The following is an 18,230-nucleotide window of genomic DNA, read 5'->3' on the forward strand; positions in this document are numbered from 1 at the left end:
TTCTAGGGAATCACATCTGAGAAACACTTTGTAATAATTAAATTTGATCAATAAAATGCAATTTCCGCTCAAAAAGATATGCACGATTTCTGTGTACAACGACATCAAGTTCAGCAGCAGATGCACTCGCCTTCCAAATTTCAATTTCCAACATTTGTTACATTTGCCCTAAATCCCTTTTTCCCTCCCCTAAACCCTATATTTCCCATTTCAAGTCCCAGAGGAAACCCATCCTCAAGCCAGATCGAAGAGTCAGCGTCAAAACCACGGTAAAACCTAGCACAAATTCGGCCTCAAATCTGCCACCGCCGGCACCCCGTTCGCAGCCATGGCGACCTCCTTCGCGTTCGGCAACTCCGGCGCGGCGGGATCCACCTCGCCCTCGCCCTTCTCCTTCTCCACCGCCCCATCCGCCTTCTCCTCCTCCCCGGCACCCGCGTTCGGCTCCTCCCCGGCACCCGCCTTCGGCTCCTCCGCCTTCCCTTCCGCCGCCGCCTCTACTCCCGCTTTCGGTTCGTCCCTCTTCGGAGCCTCCCCTGCCTCCGCATCCGCTCCCGCCGCCGCTTCCTCCCCGTCCCCTTTCGGCTTCGGGGCCACTGGTTTTGGGGCCGCTCAGCCGCCTTCCTCGTCCGCCTCGCCCCTCTTCGGAGTAGCCGCCACCTCCGCCGCGGCAACCACACCCACCATGTTCGGCACCACCACCACCACCCCCAGCATCTTCGGCGCACCAGCCACCTCATCTGCGGCCACTACCCCGAGCATCTTCGGCGCACCAGCCACCTCATCTGCGGCCACTACCCCGGGCCTCTTCGGCGCACCAGCCACCTCATCTGCGGCCAGCACCCCGAGCCTCTTCGGCGCCGCATCCACCCCCGCGACCACTCCAGGTATCTTCGGCGCGACCACCGCCGCCGCCACCACCCCCAGCCTCTTCGGCGCCGTCTCTTCCGCCGCGTCCACGCCGGGCTTCGGCTTTGGCTCATCCGCGTCAGGCGCCACCACTGCCCCAACACCGTCATTCGGCTTCAACAGCGCGCCCGCCGCATCTAGTACCGCCGCTACCTCAGCTTCCACACCGGCTCTAGGGTTTGGGGCCGCCACTGGCTCGACCTTGTTTGGATCCACCTCGCCTGCGCCTCTATTCGGCACCACCGCCGCCTCGTCTCCAGCTACGACCGCGCCATCCCTTGGTTTTTCATTATCCCCAGCAACTACTGCCTCAGCCCCCTCGTTCGGCTTCGCACCATCGTCAGGAAGCACCACATCTTCCCTGTTCTCGTCTGCTCCCTCAGCCTCCGCCTTCTCGTTCTCTAACAGTGCTCCCGCCGCTTCATCCACGCCGGCCAGTGGTTTCTCCTTGGCCACTTCGCAGGCTGCGTCTGCTCCCTCGATGTTCTCAAGCACAGGTGCAGCAGCAAGCTCGTCAGCGAGCTCCCTTTTTGGTGCATCTTTTGCTGCTCCTACACCGACATTTGCCTCTGTTTCTGCAACGACTGCATCCACTGTGCCATCAGCTACTGCTACTCCTGCAACAGCGGGGTCATTGTTCTCGGCACCACCTTCTTCCTCTCTTGGCTTCAGCTTTACAGTACCGCCATCAGCTTCATCATCAGCAGCAGTTACAGCCACCATTACAAGTTCCTCAACATCTGCAGCCGTGACAACCACCACCCCTTCAACTACGACGAGCGCGTTTCCTAGTTTTAGCCTGCAACCAACTACTCAAGCTTCTGCCTCAACGTCGGTGGCTCCGTCAACACTGTTTGGTGAGCTATCGCATTTCTTCACTCTTAGCACTTCATTATAAGTCGATGGCATGTGCTTACACTAGCTCGGTGGCAGTATGTACCATGCCCCTGCATTTTGTTTAGAATAATAAGTGCTAATAGCTCACGATATCTATATCCTGAAATACTTATTGGATTCAGGACCCAATATCAACATTGTTTGGTGATATATTGTATTATTCACTCTTAGTACTTTCTCGGTGTCATGTGCTTAGAGCCTTAGATTAGCTCGGTGACAGTATCTACCATGCCTGTGCATTTTGTTTGGAATAATATAAGTGTCAATAGCTCACGATATCTATATCCAGAAATACTAATTGGAGTTAGGACCCAATGTTAACAATGCAGAACTATGCACATGTGCCTTTAGTTGCCATGTAAATCCTTATTCCACTATCACTTCTTTCTACATTAATGTCTGCCTTTAGTTTGTTTGTTAAATTCTGAAGCAATAAATTTGGCAATCTTCAGGTTCTACTACACCCACAAGCACGTCAGCCATCACGACCACAACTCAGGCGACTTCATCAGCTGTTCAAGCTAGCACCACTGGGTTGTACATGCCCCCTTGATTTATTTCTACCAGAACTTGTTAGTGGAGTTGCGCTGCAAGGTTTTAACATTTCTGTGTGTTCTTGCTGCAGATCTACTACTAATGCTATTACTCCAGCAGCATCCCAAGCACCAAAGCTCCCATCAGAAATTGTTGGTAAATGTGTTGAGGAGGTATTGCACTTATCTTTTTTAATTACAGTTTTTTAGTTTACAAGAGTGCTTGCATTTCGATATCAAACCTGTATTCTAGGCTGGATTGATCTTCTATTGTGTTCTCTGAACATCTTCATCTGCTATTCAGTAAGTTGGCTCATGCAATTACCTACTGCAGATTATTAGGGACTGGAACAATGGGCTTCAAGACCGTACTGCTAAGTTCCGGAAGCATGCCACTGCCATATCTGAGTGGGACAGGAGAATTCTGCAAAATAGGAATGTTCTTATAAGGCTTGAGGTACGATTTGTCTCCAATTCTAAATGTATGTAACCTCCATTAATATTATATTTTGGCTCCAATTCTCGTACGGAATTTACTATAAACTGACAAAGAACAAAGAGAGTATGCACACATTACATTCTGGTTTTCTAGTTCAATTCATGAAAGCTTTTGCAGTTAGGAAAAATGGCCAGAGCTCTTTAGGCTATATACACACTTGCGGATTTTTAGTTTGTTAACCACTGTGTTTCTAGAAAGAGTGGTTAACACAAATTTAGCACCAGTTATACTCACCGGAGACTCCAAGCCTACAACCTCATTTATTTTGGGACTGAACCAGTAGTAAGTTTTAAAATGAATAGGAATAGAACCTAGTACTTAATGAATTATAATTAGCTATCTGGAGAACTGATGTGGTAGTTAATGAACTCAACTCTAATTGTCTATCTGGAGACCATGCGATGTTTTTTTTCATGAATTCTGATGTTGACAGTATTTTTTCTTTGTTATAATGTTCAATACTTGATGTCAACCTGCTGTGCAGGCTGATGTTGCTAAAGTTGTTGAAACACAAACAAGCTTGGAGAGGCAACTTGAGTTGATAGAAACTCATCAGAAAGAGGTGGGTGGGAGTGTGAACTTTTTCTTGCATACTAATATACCATAGCTTAGTTCTTGTTGAATGTTTATGTTTGTCACTTTGCTTAGCTGAATTTCATTTTAGTTGCTATCCACATGGCATTGAGTTGTCATTTCATATTCTTAAGCTGCCCTGTCAGGATGAATCCTTCTTTTGATTAGACTGTTTTTCCAACGCAACCAATAGTCTAGAATAGTACAGAGTAGACTCTTGTCTGAAAAATTGGTTTCAACCCAGAAACCATCTGCCAGGGTGTATTTTTTCTAAAAATTCAGAGATCTTAGTTATCGCTTATAAATTTACAAGCAAATTATATTGAAGTTTCAGAAAATTGATCAGACCTCAATGTGCATCTGCCCAAGCGTTTTATGGCTCTGGGCTCTTTCTAATTTTTTAGATATAAGTATCTTATATCCTTTTATACCTAAGAATTGTGGTTTAGCTATAACAAAGACCACCAAATTGACGGATTGATGTTGCTTTTCGTTGCAAGAACTTATTGCATCTTTCTCTTTTTGTAAAATCTTGAAGAAACACATCATGGACAGAGGCTACCTGAGGTCTAGATGCTCATTTTCATGTCAGAATGTTTTGAATTTGCGATAAAAGATCCTACAACCGTGATCTAGGTCTGGACAGTTTTTTTTTTTGGCGCGAGAGGCTTTCCGAACCCAATATCACAGTAAACAAGGCATGATACCTGTCCAGTGATGGTGTAATGTGCCTTGGTTGTGGTTGCCGATTATGGAAACTCTTATCCCAAATTTAGAATCTCGTGAAATTCCAACATTTTTTTTTGTTGGCACAATCTGGTTGAGGGCCCAACGTTAAAAGTCCCTCGTATTGGCACAATATGTGTTTATTCTAAGCCTCTGTGATTCGAGGCATAAATAAAATGACTAGTATAGAGGTCATTGCAGCATGACACATCTGGAAGCAAAGCAACGACAAAATCTTCACTAATATCAGGCCCACCTTCCATTCCTGGAAAGCCACAAGTAAATATTATTTTTTGGCGAAAAAGCCACATGTAAATATGACCTCCAGCTTCCGAAATAGAGGCCAAGCTACATATAGCTCTTTATCTGGGCCACTCATGCGCCTTATTTTTTTTATTACAAAAACGAGGTTCTGGCTGTTGTATTTGCTATGTATATTTCATATCTTGCTATCTAGGAATTTATTTTTTCTCAGGTGATTGCCTGTAGCCAGTGACACAACATAGGACATCCATGTGCAATCTTCACTGGACCTGACACTTGATATCTCTTTTCTCCAAATTCAAATTCAATAACCTGGTTGGGATTAACATTGTTTTTTCATGTAATCCAAACAGAGTATTTGAACAGCATTTTAGGGCATAGAGCCAAAGAAGTGCAAATTCATCAGCACAAGCACAATCAGAACCTTTCGCAGAAAGAATGGAATCTTCAGCATATATTAACCAAATTTGTACACTCTATTTATCAACCAATTTGTTCAGCCTGTGTGCAAGCTGATTAAAAGCAAATATATACAGTAGTTGCAGATCTGTTTTTAGCACTCCAAATTCATCCTCAAAGCACAATCTGTCCCTTCTCTCTTAGATAGATTTTTGTTCTGAGAATCACCCCAAAAGTTTACTTCGTTCATGTAAAATTACAAGCAGCGCACTGAGAAGAAAAACTAGATAAATACGTACAAATTAAATCAGAATCCCGATCAAACCCAATCAATAGAAAAACATCTGCTCAGATTCAAAAGTAGCGAAATTGTGAATGGATAAATCGCCGGTAAAGCCGTGCTTCAAATCTATCTTGTCACCAGTTCACTGACCTTCCTCTCCGATCTGGAAGCACCTTACCTACCTCCCCAGTGCCGCTCTGCCTCCATCAATCGTATCTTCACTGGGCTTGACCTGCGATTCACCTCGCCAACCACCTTGTCGCCGGCAGTGTCCAACTTCACCGACTTCCCCATGCATCCTCAGAGGTTAGATCTGACCAGCATCTTTGTGGTTGGCACCATGGCTGCCCGGTCTGAACTTCTGTTGCTGCCGGAGTCCCTCCTGTCGTAGAGTGGGTCGAGAGATCGGGAGAGAGGTGTGTGGACCTGAAAAGGTTAACAAGAGAACGGTGTGCGAGTGTGACTGAAAAAGCGTGTGGCTCCAGCGCAGCAGGCTAATTGATTGCCACAGATCATGGGCCAGGTCAAAGCTTCATGGGCAACCGCGTTGTGATACAGCTCTGTATTAATAGTATTGTTTCCCATTTTGCTTCCAGAAAATAGATTTCAGCAATCCCCGAGAGCAAATGCATGGCCCACATAGCGATTGTCCTGTCCCTTGGGCTCTATTTGTCCACATCGCTCCAGCTTCAGGCTATTATACTGAAGGAGTCTAAGACCCCCCTCCCCCTCTTAGTTTGGCTCAGTTCTCTATGTTAATCCTTTGTACACCTGATAGCTTACATTTGATTTTTCTAACCCGGCGCTCTGTATTTACTTCTTTTGCTCTCTGACATTGTGTTTTGTCTCCTGTATTTAGTCCTTACACAGAGTTACCCTTTTTTTATAAAAAAGTTCACTGTTGGGACTCTACAGTTCTTCATTTGAAACCAGCAAAGGTCTGCAATATTGATAAAGAGCTTGGTTCATTGTTCAGTCATATGCAGTTTGTCATTTCAAAGTGGCGTCAATAAAAGATTTCATGTTGCTGAGTCGAGCCGAGCCCGCAGAGCTGAGTCGGCATGTTGACCGCTATGTCGACAACTGGGCATTGGGTGTAATACTAATATATAATATATAATATGACAGGAAATATGAAACTATTCCTCATATGGCAGCAAATTAGGAGATTTAGCAATATAAATATGGCAAACTAATACAATAGTAGTTGATGACATAACTCTTAACACACATCCCTAAGCCTGAAATCATATTGTGTAGATGATGGAATGGCGTCTTTGAACTTCAGCTGCATCTTCCGCATCTATAGCTCGCTCTATGGCTTTAAGCTTCCTTTTATCTAAGTAGCTGCTCATCTCTTTCTTAATTTCTTCGGTTGACCCGGGACACTTCTTCACATTAGTGGAACCTCCAGCAAGGTGCCGTACCAACTTTCCAACTCCAGCTTTGACTTTCTGACCCCACAACATACATCAGAGGAAATCCTTCCTCTCTAAATCTGGCCAGAAAGCATACTGCAAAGCTGGGTTGTCAGAGGGCGCCTCCGTGTATATCATATGCCCCTGCAGCTGCAGTATCCATCGGAGTAGGTGACCACTTGCTGCAACAAGAGAGTAATGAGCAGAGCACTGGGGTAGATGTTGGGCACTAGTAGAGGCCACAAAGGATAAACAATGAGCAGATTGGTGGAGTCTGGCAGAAGAGTAGAGGAAGAACGGGGCGGAGGATAAGAAGTGGAGGCAGAGCACAAGAGAAGCGGAGGCGGAAGAGAAGGGAACAGGTGGAGCTGTGTAGGCTTACCAGAGACTGTCAAGAGGGGGGGGGGGGGGGGGGGGGCACAAGAGGAAGAAAGGGAGGGAGGCGGAGCAAATGAAGAAGCGGAGGCAGACGAGAAGGGGGGCTTACCAGCGGCGCTGAAGCTTAGTGGCGGTGTCGGTGCAGGTGTGCAGCTCTCTTTCTCCCGAGTTCCTCTTCTGCAGTGGTCGATGCCCTCATTATCCTGTCCGATTTGCATTTCCCCTCCGAGGTGAGCGCCAATCTCCCTGAGTTGCCCCCAGATTCCACCAAATCTCCCGCTGATTCCACCCTGAGTGAGCGACCCAGTACCACAGGCGACGCCCAGTTGACCATGCGACGACTTTTTTTCCCTGGGCGCCCGCCTAACTTGGATTTCTGGTGACCGGATGACGTAGTGTCGAAAAAGCGATGATCAGGCGACAGTGAAAACCATGGCATCAGTGATAAAATATTTTAATATTGCCACAGCCCATGAAAAAGGATGCATGTTGTCTTGAAACAGCCCCCCTCTGGTAGTAGGGATGCTGTGGGATCCAACTTTTAAGTCATTTCAAGATTTCTTGTTCAATTCTTTTGCTCAAAATTTGACTTGTTGATTTTGAACACGTGAATAGAAGTGGGAATCCCACTTGACACCCTAAACTGGTACTTGTCTGGACTTGTGAGGCCGGAACCAAAATGCCATTTTCAACAAACTAAAGTGTAAATTCAAGGAAATCAATTATGCAGGATGATCACTACCGAATGTTTAGATTTGTCTGTTTTGCGGTTTAGCCAAACAATGTTAATTCGCAGAGAGGAATTGTTCAGCCTTGTATTTACAACCTAGTCGTTTTATAACTGCAGGTGGACAAGGCTCTACAGAGCATGGAGGAGGAAGCTGAACGGATATTCCAGGATGAGCGTGTCTTACTTCGTGAAGATGAGGCTGCCTCTGCAAGAGATACAATGTTAGTGAAATGTATTTTTTTTGCTGTTTTAGCTACTTATTTTAGTCTTGGTTTAGTCTAACTCTTCAATCTGTAGTAACTGTAGTATAAGAAAATATCACAACTTATTTGGAAAACAAAAACATGCTTTGCTTGAAATCTTCTCTAACTGAATTATTTGCGATGCAAAGGTATGAGCAAGGTGAAGTCGTAGAGAATGAATTGCAACATATGACAGAACAAGTAAAATCCATCATTCAGACCATGAATGCTACTCAGGTAAAAGTTACAGGTTTTAGCATTTGTCTGGTTGTGAGCTATCCTTGAGTCTCATTGTCCAATGCAGGGTGGTGAGCTAGAGGCAGCGGATAGCATGGCGCCATTCGATGTTGCTGTTCGGATACTGGATAATCAACTGCGCTCTCTAATGTGGATTGATGAGAAGGTCAGGGAACCGTTTTTGTGACTGATTTATTATATTTAGTTTTTGGAAATAGTCCAGATTACCCACTGAACTTTGATGCTTGGCCTGTCAAACTGCTTGAACTTTACAACCAAATACCTTCCCTCTCCTAAGCATTCAAAGCCGAAACCTGAAAGTTTAACCCATCTAGGCCGTTTTAAGGATGGTTTTGTAAAAAATATGGATTTAGGAAGTCCATCTAATGCCCTGAACTTTGAACAATAGCCGTCTAACTCCCCCCCCCCCCTATAAAATCAAGTATTGAACTCCCACAAACTTTAGAATCCATTTCATTTAACCCAGTGGAACAACCTTGTCTCAGGGGTTCAAAATTACACTATCTGGTTTAGAAAGTTCAGGATAGTTATCTGCTCTTCATCTTAAGTAGATTGTCCACCGTTTCCATATCCTCAAAAGGTTTGCGAATGGTAGTTGCATTTGGGATGAGCTGTCGGTTTTGTGTGCCACGTTTCCTTTTTTGTTTTGTAGTTTCTGATGTATTTTGAAGGTGGTACCTTGCTTTGTGCTGAGCTAATCTTTGTGTTCATTACTATTATCTTCTGCATCCCAATTGTTCTATCTTTTGAGGGTATAGGTGCTAGTGCGCAACCAGTAATGTTCATCTGGTGCAGAATAGTATCTCCAGTTTTGTGTGCTATGATATAATAGTATCCTTCTGTTGAGCTGAATTTAGGAACTTGATTCCTTTTGTGGGCACACTATCTGATAGAATCGTGTGTTTGAATAAAAACCTGGTAGCTTTTATCCCTGTACTTTTAAGTCCTGTTCTGCTGAATCCTGCTTTTTTCACCAACATCATATTTTCTGGTTTGGGCCTTTGAATGGCATCAGGGGAACTCGATCCCAATCATTTATGTTTCTTCCTTTACATGATGTTCGGTATTAGGCGTATCTATGCCATGTTCTTGTAACAGTGATTATTTGGTGCGATTAGTTGGTCTGATGGGCTGATGCAAAATCATTATTGCTCTCCTTTTCCCCGATACTTCACAGGCGAATGAGTTCTCAAACAGGATACAGAGACTGCCCAACAATAGTACTGTGGCTGAGCGCGACTCAGGAATTCCAAGGTTTTGGTTAAGCTGATTTGATCCTGGATGGACATTGCTTCGTGTTCTGCTCAAGGGTGCTAGAACATGCTGTTTCAGAGTGAAGGTTTTACCGTTCTCCCCTTTATTCAAGTTCTCATGTGACATGTTGCTCTAACATGATGTACTGTTGTTGGTGATGTTCTTTGGAATTCAAACTGCTTGTCAGATAAACTACTCTGCTTCGTTAACTGATGAAAAAACTATTCATCGCGAGCTTTTGCGTTATTCTGTCGTCTTCAGACGAGGAAACATATGTGTGCGCCATTTTTTTTTTGTTTAGGATTAATTCTGAATGTTTCCAGGCCAGTTTAGTTGAAATATGTAGTCAACTATGATAAGTCAGGTGGTTTTACTAACTGCTGTATTGACCGCTGGGCTGTGCATACTACATAGGCATATGTAGGCAACTATAGGGCATAGGCCCATCAGAAATCTTCTGAGCTATCTCTCGCGATCTGCTCTGATACTTTGTCCAAAAGCATATGAACTTTTGGGAAAGACGCATTGTTGCTATCTCCCAGCCGCTTTCCCTGCGCTATGAGCAAAAGATGTGGATGTGTATTAGCAGGCTCCCCATGACATAAATTTGGTTGGCTAGTCCCATGTTATGCTTGCCTAGTGTTTTTTGATGTGGGTTATGGAATCTAGATTGCACCTATAAAGAAAGCTATCATCTCCCTTTACCTGAAACGAAGTCTTGGTAAAAATAGTCAGACAGCACAAGTGATTGGGAAATTAGGCACGCCAGGCACACTGGCATTTGACATGCATGTTAGCGTCACCTACATTATCTCTGCAAACAGCAGTACTCACTGCTGTAGACAATTTAGTTGCTACCAGTATTCTTTTGTAGCCTGGGATTCCATTCAACGGCAAGTTGCAGTTGCATGTGAAAGACCGGTCCAATAGAGTGAATCAAGTATTGATTGTAGCGTACCATATGATTAAAACCCTGGGCAACTTGGTGTTAGATTAAGACGTGTGCGCTGTGAAGTCGAAAGCACATGCTGAACCCCCGCTGGTAGCTCTTATCCCTCTCTCAAGGACTGTCGGAAGATACCAGCAAAAGGAAATCTGGAGAGGGGTACCAGTCAAGATAGCACATGCCACCTCCACCTCCACCTCCATGCATGTGAAGCTTGATGCCCGAGGCAGGAGGGAGGATTAGAGAATCCATCTCGATCATCTCCCGTTTGGAATGCAAGAGGAGGAGGATGCTCACATGGGCCAATTAAAGCACAATCTTGTCATCTCTGTAATCAAAGTCCGTATTGATGCTGTGATGCAGAAGCCAATAACGATAATAACGTACGAACAGTAGTGGAGTGGAGTCCAATCCTTGAAAGTGAAGCTCACCCACCGGCGTGTAGTACGAGTATGGTATGATAAGACGGGCCGGTAATCAGGGTCGTCGTCGCCGTCGTCCGTGTGACGCGGTGTCACTATGCAAATCGCAAAGCCAGCGGTCTCCCCGCCCCATCTTTAGAAATCTCGAGCGTTTCAGCCTCACAAGCGACTTCACTTGTGCGCGCCATCATGTCCCGCGCCGACCAACGCACTACGCCATTCATTCATTCATTACCGAGCACACAATCTTTCCCCCGTATCTTTACGCCCCTTTCAAAATTTCTCCTAGAAGATCTTGATCGATCGCCTGGCCTAAAGGCAGCAAGCACGGGCCAAAAGGGGTGCCGCCAACAGCGAGGAGTCGCCACATTTAGGGGCTGTTTGGTTTAGGGGGTATCCCTTAGGGGATGAGGGCACCCCCAACCACCTGGTTAGGGATAGCCATTTTTTGTGTTTGGTTGAGTGTGAGGGATGAGCCACTTTTTTGTTTGGTTGGTAAAATAAAATGTGGTTGGGATGAGGGATGAGAGGTGGATATGGCGTAACGGTGACCTTTTTGCTTGTATGGTGAGATTACCACTACAATAATAAAACAAGTCAACAATATACTAAATATTACTTAGTCTAACCGAATCCCCTAAAAAAAACTTAGTCTAACCGAAACTATTACATGCCATAGTTGATAATATACTTCTGCTCCTTCAACTACTAGGTCGTTGATCTGCTAGTACACCTGTGCAAAATTATAAAGGATCAATGTAAAGAGATATGTATACATACAGAGAGAGAAAGAAAAGATGCGACCACTCCAGGCCTAGCCTCATCGCCCATCCGAGGCACCTCCCTGGTCGAGCCCTCCCTGGCAATCGCCCCTCCCCCATGACCTGTCCCCTTCCTCGACGTGTACTGAGCAAGACCCGAGCGAGGAGGGAGCAGCCTGCCCCCTCGTCGCCCCTCCATGGCGACCATTCCCAGGCCTCTCCCCGGCCCCAATCACGGGCCTCTCCCCCGGCGCCCAGCACATCCCAAGCCACCCATCCCTTGTGGATAGATAGAGAGCCGAGGGAGGAGGGAGCAGTCTGTTGCCGGCCAAGAAAAGCAGGGGAGAGGAGGGAGGTACTCGCCGCCGTCGTGGCCCGTGGTCTCCCGGCGCTGCGCCACGAGTCCTTTCCGCGGCTGCGCCTCGAATTTTTCCGCCACCGGCTTGGTTCCTTTCCTTTCGATGGTGGTGAGCGAGCGAAACGGCGCCAAATATCTATCTCAGGTGAGGCTAACGCGGGAGCCAGAAGTGGCTGGTCTCATCCGCGAGATTTGGCCGGATGAGCTGAGCCACCGTTTCGAGCGAATATTCGTGGAATCTGGTTATCCTCATCCCCTCCCGTCCCTAAACCAAACGTGTGGCAACCACATTTTTAGTGGCTACCACTAACCACTTGAGGATATCCCCTCAACCAAACAGCCCCTTACACCGAGGAACATCCAAAGCGGAGGCCATAAACAAAGGCCTCCGTGCTCTGCCTTTAGCTAGCAGGAGGAATCAACAGTGCATTACAATTACTCACTCCCTAGCGCTACACAACACAACATGGATCAAGCTCCAGCGGAGAATGAAGGAGAACACGACCAAGAGAGTGAACCCTACATGATATGTTAATATCATCATCATATGAAATCTCACATGAGCTGCAAGTCTTATAAGCCATGATCGACGACCATCACATATACTCATATCGGAGGAGCAAGCCAAACACAAACATTACCAACGGATCGATCGGGGGTGGGGGAAGCAACTGGCTGACGGGCCGGGGCGAGGTCCTAGGGACCGACCCCAGGAAGCGCCCTGTTCTACTGTGGTGTGACTCACTGACACCCTAGGCTTGTATATTACAAGGCGACCAAAACCTAGCGACATTACTGGTGTTGTTGCGCCGTGCTGTGCCGGGAGAGGGGAAGATCAAGCTCCTTTGCTTCGTCCCCTTCGGTGGCATGCACGCGACGATCGACCTAGTGCTGCGACGGCGCTGCGGCGATGACGGCCGGCTTGGGGCACTGGTAGCACTTGGCGAAGAGGCCGAAGGTGTCGATCTGCCGCACGAAGTTGACCATGCTGGCCCAGCCGCCGAGCCCGAAGCCGACCACCAGCACCCACACCACGATGAAGGCGTTGATCATGAACATCGCCGTCCAGCTCGGCAGGAAGAACGGTGGCTTCTCCGCTGCGTTCTGTTCGTTGCATTCAGAAAAAGGAAGCTCGTCAGAAAGAAAGGAAAAACCAATATGCACAGCAGGATGGTGATGTTATGCAGACTGTCGCACGAAATAAATGGTGTGCGTGTATGTTAGATTCGCCGTACAACAGGCACATCCGATTTATTTCCTTTTTGCAAAGCTGGAAGAAGATGAAGAAAAACGAGGAATCGAGAGAGAGGGAAAGGGACCCGGCAGCGACCCGCAACACAAAAATCTCTATGGACGTCTCCGTCTCCAGCGACGGCGCCCTTCGCCTCATGCTGTCACCCGCGTGAATAGCCCCAGCCAGGCAGAGTCCAGACGCGCCGGGCCAACGCCGCGACGGCGACCGGCGGCGGCTCGTGACAGTATCAGTATGTCACGAAGCATCAGCAACTGTTAGACGACTATGAGGAGGAGATCCATGTCAACGGTTGCTATCCCGGCGACCCATCATCGGCACGACGGACGGTTTGTATCTTGCCCCTGTGCTCCTGTGCTGTGCGGCGGGGGACCAGTTAGCTCGCTACTACTACTACTATTTCACCAACGGGATGGACCATTTGTAGGGTGGTACTAAGCCAGGAGAAGAACTGGCACCATCGACGATGGCTTAACTGGCTAACCGCTACGGGCGAATTGCCATGCCGTAGCGACGGGCGAACGGACGGAGGGGGAGGTTGCAGCAAGCAAGCAAATGGGAGAGGGATCGAGGATCCATGTCGTTGTCGGGCGGATTAATGTGGTCGTTGGCTGGATCAAATGATTGGGGGACTCGCCCACCATTGCCCATTGCTTATCTTGGAAAGAGGAGGTAGGGGGCCGGCTGGTGCAGTCAACACACAGTGCATGTGGTACTACGTGCATGGATCTCCACTGTCTATTCTATTGCCTTGGCCTCCCCTTGGGCGTGTTCCATTCCAGTCGGGTCACTGTTGATGCGTGATGGACCATGGATGTATCCATGGTACTGGTGCTAGAGCGAGGGGATGAACTGAGAACCGGACCATGCATGGAACGGAAGCAGCTGGCAATTGCACGGCTCAATAATCCTACTAGTGGCAATGATTGGTTAAGCTGGTCGGATAAACAAAGAAAAAGCTGTGGTACTACACCCCTACAGTAATCTGAAAGAAATTAGGAGCACGGCCGCATCATGCATCAATGCAGATCATCATGCTACCTGCCATTTAGTATGTTGTGTAGGCAATTCACAGAAATAAAAAAACATGCAATGCAATGCAATGCAAGCCAAGTCATGATGGATGAAGGGTCGGAGACGGAGCTTACTGCGCGCGCGGAGGCAGTGCGGTATGTGAGTATGTGAGCTAGGGAGGGGATGATGTAGACGGTGAAGCTGACGAGGAGGGCGCCGACGGCGGAGTTGATGGGCCCGAAGAAGGGGAAGATGATGGCGAGGAACCAGATGGGGACGACGATGGGGAGCCTGGCCAGGGCGCGCAGGCACAGGCTCTTGGTGTCGTGCATCCCGATCACCTTCTCCCACACGAAGTAGAGCGGCGTGCACGCGAAGCCGAAGGTGATGAACTGGTGGATGAGCATCAGCACCACCGCCGCGTCCCGCCACGCCGTCTTGGGCAGCAGCGCGAACGCGTTGGCGTGGGTCAGCAGCTGGTCGCCGTACGCCCAGTACATGGCCGACGCCGAAGGCAGCGTCAGCGTGAACACGTACAGCGTCGCCAGAAGGTAGATGTACTTGAACTTGGCGGGCTTCCACATCGCGTGCATGATCTCACTGCACAACATTCAATCAACGTTTATATTTATATATGATGAAACAGTTTTATTCATTCTCGCAAAAAAAAAAAACAGTTTCATTCATCAGCACAAATGTTCCTTGCACACATTGATACATAATTGCATTGCATTGCGGCTCCACGAAATTAAATGAAATTCTACGATTATATAGTTTTCAGTATCAAGGGAAATATTAACGGACAAAACGGCCTCTGCACATGCGATCCAATGATGCAGCAATTTTGATGATCATGAGCTGCAAAGATCTCGGCGGCAGGAGGAATCTTGCGAGCTTTCACTAACACATGCTAAGCTCGATCCTCCGGTCAAATAATACAGAGGACCCGACAAATACGGCCAAATAAGTCCGTTGCAAGTTATACTAATCGCCTGCAAACTCCGCCACAGCTAACTGCAAGATCGCATATATAATCATGTCACTCCACTCCAAAACTGCAGTAACCACCGAGCTGGACTTGGAATTTGCCTGCCCAGAACAGCTGGAATTCACCTTCTTCTTTAAGGATGCAGAATTCTGGAGGTAGGTCTGCGTCCCATATCACTCTACTAAGGCACTAAGCTGAAACTTTCCTGTGCTAGGCTAGCCTGACGGCAAGATAAACGGAATCATCAAGAGATGATATATATGTCACACCATACACGTCCCGATCCTACTAGGATGGAATTGCATATCTTGATGTGAACCCTGCACTAGCTGAATTCAGTGAAACCAGGGCCCATCGTTTTCTTTGACCACAACACCAATTCAGTTTTCCGCCACTAGCACTACAAGTACCTAATACTAAATAGTAATGCCCTAATCGCTGAAGCTGGGAGATACTATAAAAATCCTCAAAATCTCCAGCCCAACGGCGCCCACTAGAGTAGAGCCCTGCAGGGTGTTTGAACACCGCACTGAAAATGCTAGCTCCTCCGCATGGCCTCAGGCTAATCATGCCTACTAATAAGCTAGCAGCTCCAATCAACAGGTTAATCAACGGCACATGAAGCAATGGGAATATAGCGGTCTATTGTAATGCATAGTGGCCAATCTAATATGCATCAGAATTTGTTTATCTAATAACTAGACTGTATCATGTGTGCTAGCTTGCTAGCCAGTACTGGTCGAAGGGACCTTTTGGATGCATCACATGAGAGCACCACCAAGCTTTTAGCGGCATTTTTATGGAGGTAACCAAGGCTGGTTCCCACCACGCACACGCAGCCTATCAAGGTTTTTATACGTTTGGATCTGTGCTCCATGAGGCTAGCTAGATGCAAAGCTACCTACAATCATGTTAAATTAAGATTAAGATTGATTAAGTTAGACTGTTCCACTTGCTAAGCTAGTGTGGTGCTGCTGCAAGTACTAGCATGGACCAGATGGAGGGGACCGTTGGAATGGAAACCAGAACCAGATTTCCAATCCATACATGTCCTCCCCATCGCCAGGCAAAAGCTGCAGCGGCCTTCCAGGGTGAAAAGCTCACTGCGTTTCTATCTTTCTTTCCTCATGGTAATTCTGTTCACTTACTGAATATAAGTACTCCTAGTAACAACTTACTGAAGCTTAAGCTGCATTTCAGAAGAAATGGCAATAGTATGTATAGTTGCTTACACAGTGACTGCGTGTCCTCCGAAGGTGTAGAGGATGTTGGTGGCTCCGGTGAAGTATAGCACGAGCTTCTTGGGCCCGGTGTGCGCGACGCCCTCGACCTGGCCGTTGACGAGCGCGGCGATGGTGAGGTACCATGCGGTGTAGGTGGTCATGCCGAGGCCGAGGAAGGACCAGATCCGGTAGTTGTGGAAGGAGGGGATGAAGACGGTGGTGGCGCAGCAGGCGCCGAAGATGTACGTCCATGTCCGCTTGTCCAGCCGATCGTTGATGTAGTAGATGTTACTGAGCAACAACAGGCAAAAACCATGTCAGCAACCACAGGTCCACAGCTCAAGACATACCACAACGGTGTGCAGTGCAGGGGTACGCGCGAGCGATCGGTGCGACGAGAGCGATGGGTGGGTGAGTGAGTGAGGAAGAAGATGATGTTGACCGACGGACGAACCTCGCGCAGGCGATGAGCTGGATGACGGTGCCGAAGAGCAGGAACGTGCAGTTGAAGGCGAGGCCGGCCGCCTTCCAGTACGGGCCCAGCAGCCCATCAAGCACCTCGAACCACTGGTCAACATCAACACACAGATTTTAATTCCTCTAACATTAATCAGGAGTAGTACCAATACATGATTAGTAACCATAATTACTGGGAGCTAAAAAAGGAAGGGTTAAGGAACTCTGAAATTATAAGGCAGCCGCATTCATAAGCAAAGCAACTATGAGAGCTGAGAGCTCAGCGGAGACGGAGAAGATGGAATGAAGCAGGGCCATTTTCAGCAGAAAGGCGAGCATTTTTGCAGCAAAGGGTGGATCGACAGTGACGGAGAGAAAGGCGTGTTCGTTTGATAAAGCAGGATAAGAGGAAACCGAAATCCGTTAGCGAGGAGGCGAGGAAGAAGAAGGGGAGGGAGACAGGATAAGAGAGACGAGGACGGCACGGCCTGTAATGGCAGGCGAGCAGGTTACCTGTATGACGTGGTTCTTGAAGCTGACCCCCTCCTTCTCCTTGCGGGAGCGGTACTCGACGTAGAGGACGCTGATGAGGTAGGCGGTCCAGCTGCCGAGGAAGCCGTAGAAGAGCTGCAGGACGATGCCGGAGACCATGCCCAGCTGCGAGAAGGAGTAGGGCAGCGTCAGGAGCACCTGGGCGACCTGGAACGAACAAGAATCCATGGGTTAACCACCAATAATCACCATGTCTCTGATCGATCGAAAGATGCTCTCTTGCTTGTTAGTTCTTGAGTACACTCTGTCTGCTGTAGTAGCGTACCTGGTTGGATGCGCAGCTGAACCATGCGTCCCAGACGGAGCCGCCGTGCCAGAGGAAGCTGGTGACGCTGAACTTGCCGCCGCCGTGCTGCTCCTCGTCGTCGCCGTCGGCGGCGCCGCTGACGCCCATCACCCCGACCTCCTCCTCCTTGCCGTTGCCGGCCGCCACGATGGACTCCTCCCCGCCATGCTCGCGCGGCACCATCCTCCCTCTCTCTCCCACACTCTGGCTGTGCTGGGCTGTGCTCTGTACGGACGGAAGCAGAAAAAAAGCACGTTGGATCAAGATCCAGAACAGCACAAACGCTACGACCAATACAGAGAGGAAGGAACCGAGGCAGGAATATATATAAAAACACCAGGGCAAGCCTCTGAAACACCAACCTTTTTGCAAGAGGAAGTGAAAAAGATTTGGAGATCGCGGGCGGAGTGATGAGCAGTGAATGCAGGGGTGCTGTAACGGGGGATGGGAGGCCACGGAATTTACTGTGCTATTGAATCGAAGCAGGAGTGGGCTTCGTTGTTGTAGCGCTCTGTTCGCCGCTGCTGCTGCTGCTGCTGCTCGGAGAGGTAGCTAGCTAGCTAGGGGCGTGATGGTGGCCGCGCCGCCCGGGTTGTACAGTCGCAGCAG

The 18,230-nt window shown here is 48.0% G+C and overlaps 2 protein-coding genes across 2 annotated transcripts; one reads left to right on the forward strand and one right to left on the reverse strand.

Moving 5' to 3' along the window:
* Nucleotides 1-288: 288 nt before the first annotated feature.
* On the forward strand, nt 289-9,884 carry LOC124667910 (nuclear pore complex protein NUP62-like). The gene is made up of 9 exons (XM_047205142.1): nt 289-1,766; nt 2,259-2,340; nt 2,432-2,513; nt 2,674-2,796; nt 3,323-3,400; nt 7,727-7,830; nt 8,001-8,088; nt 8,156-8,254; nt 9,287-9,884. Exons 1-9 carry the CDS (start codon nt 329-331, stop codon nt 9,377-9,379), a joined length of 2,187 nt encoding a protein of 728 aa, XP_047061098.1. The 5' UTR covers nt 289-328; the 3' UTR covers nt 9,380-9,884.
* Nucleotides 9,885-12,359: 2,475 nt separating this feature from the next.
* Nucleotides 12,360-17,831, reverse strand: LOC124667911 (auxin transporter-like protein 1). Its single transcript, XM_047205143.1, has 6 exons — nt 17,601-17,831; nt 17,297-17,482; nt 16,782-16,894; nt 16,337-16,618; nt 14,251-14,716; nt 12,360-12,954 (listed from the first exon to the last, which is right to left on the reverse strand). Exons 1-6 carry the CDS (start codon nt 17,802-17,804, stop codon nt 12,736-12,738), a joined length of 1,470 nt encoding a protein of 489 aa, XP_047061099.1. The 5' UTR covers nt 17,805-17,831; the 3' UTR covers nt 12,360-12,735.
* Between the last annotated feature and the right edge of the window lie 399 nt (nt 17,832-18,230).

The sequence above is a fragment of the Lolium rigidum genome, chromosome 6 (genome assembly GCF_022539505.1).
Source record: "Lolium rigidum isolate FL_2022 chromosome 6, APGP_CSIRO_Lrig_0.1, whole genome shotgun sequence".
In the NCBI taxonomy this organism is placed as follows: Eukaryota; Viridiplantae; Streptophyta; class Magnoliopsida; order Poales; family Poaceae; genus Lolium; species Lolium rigidum.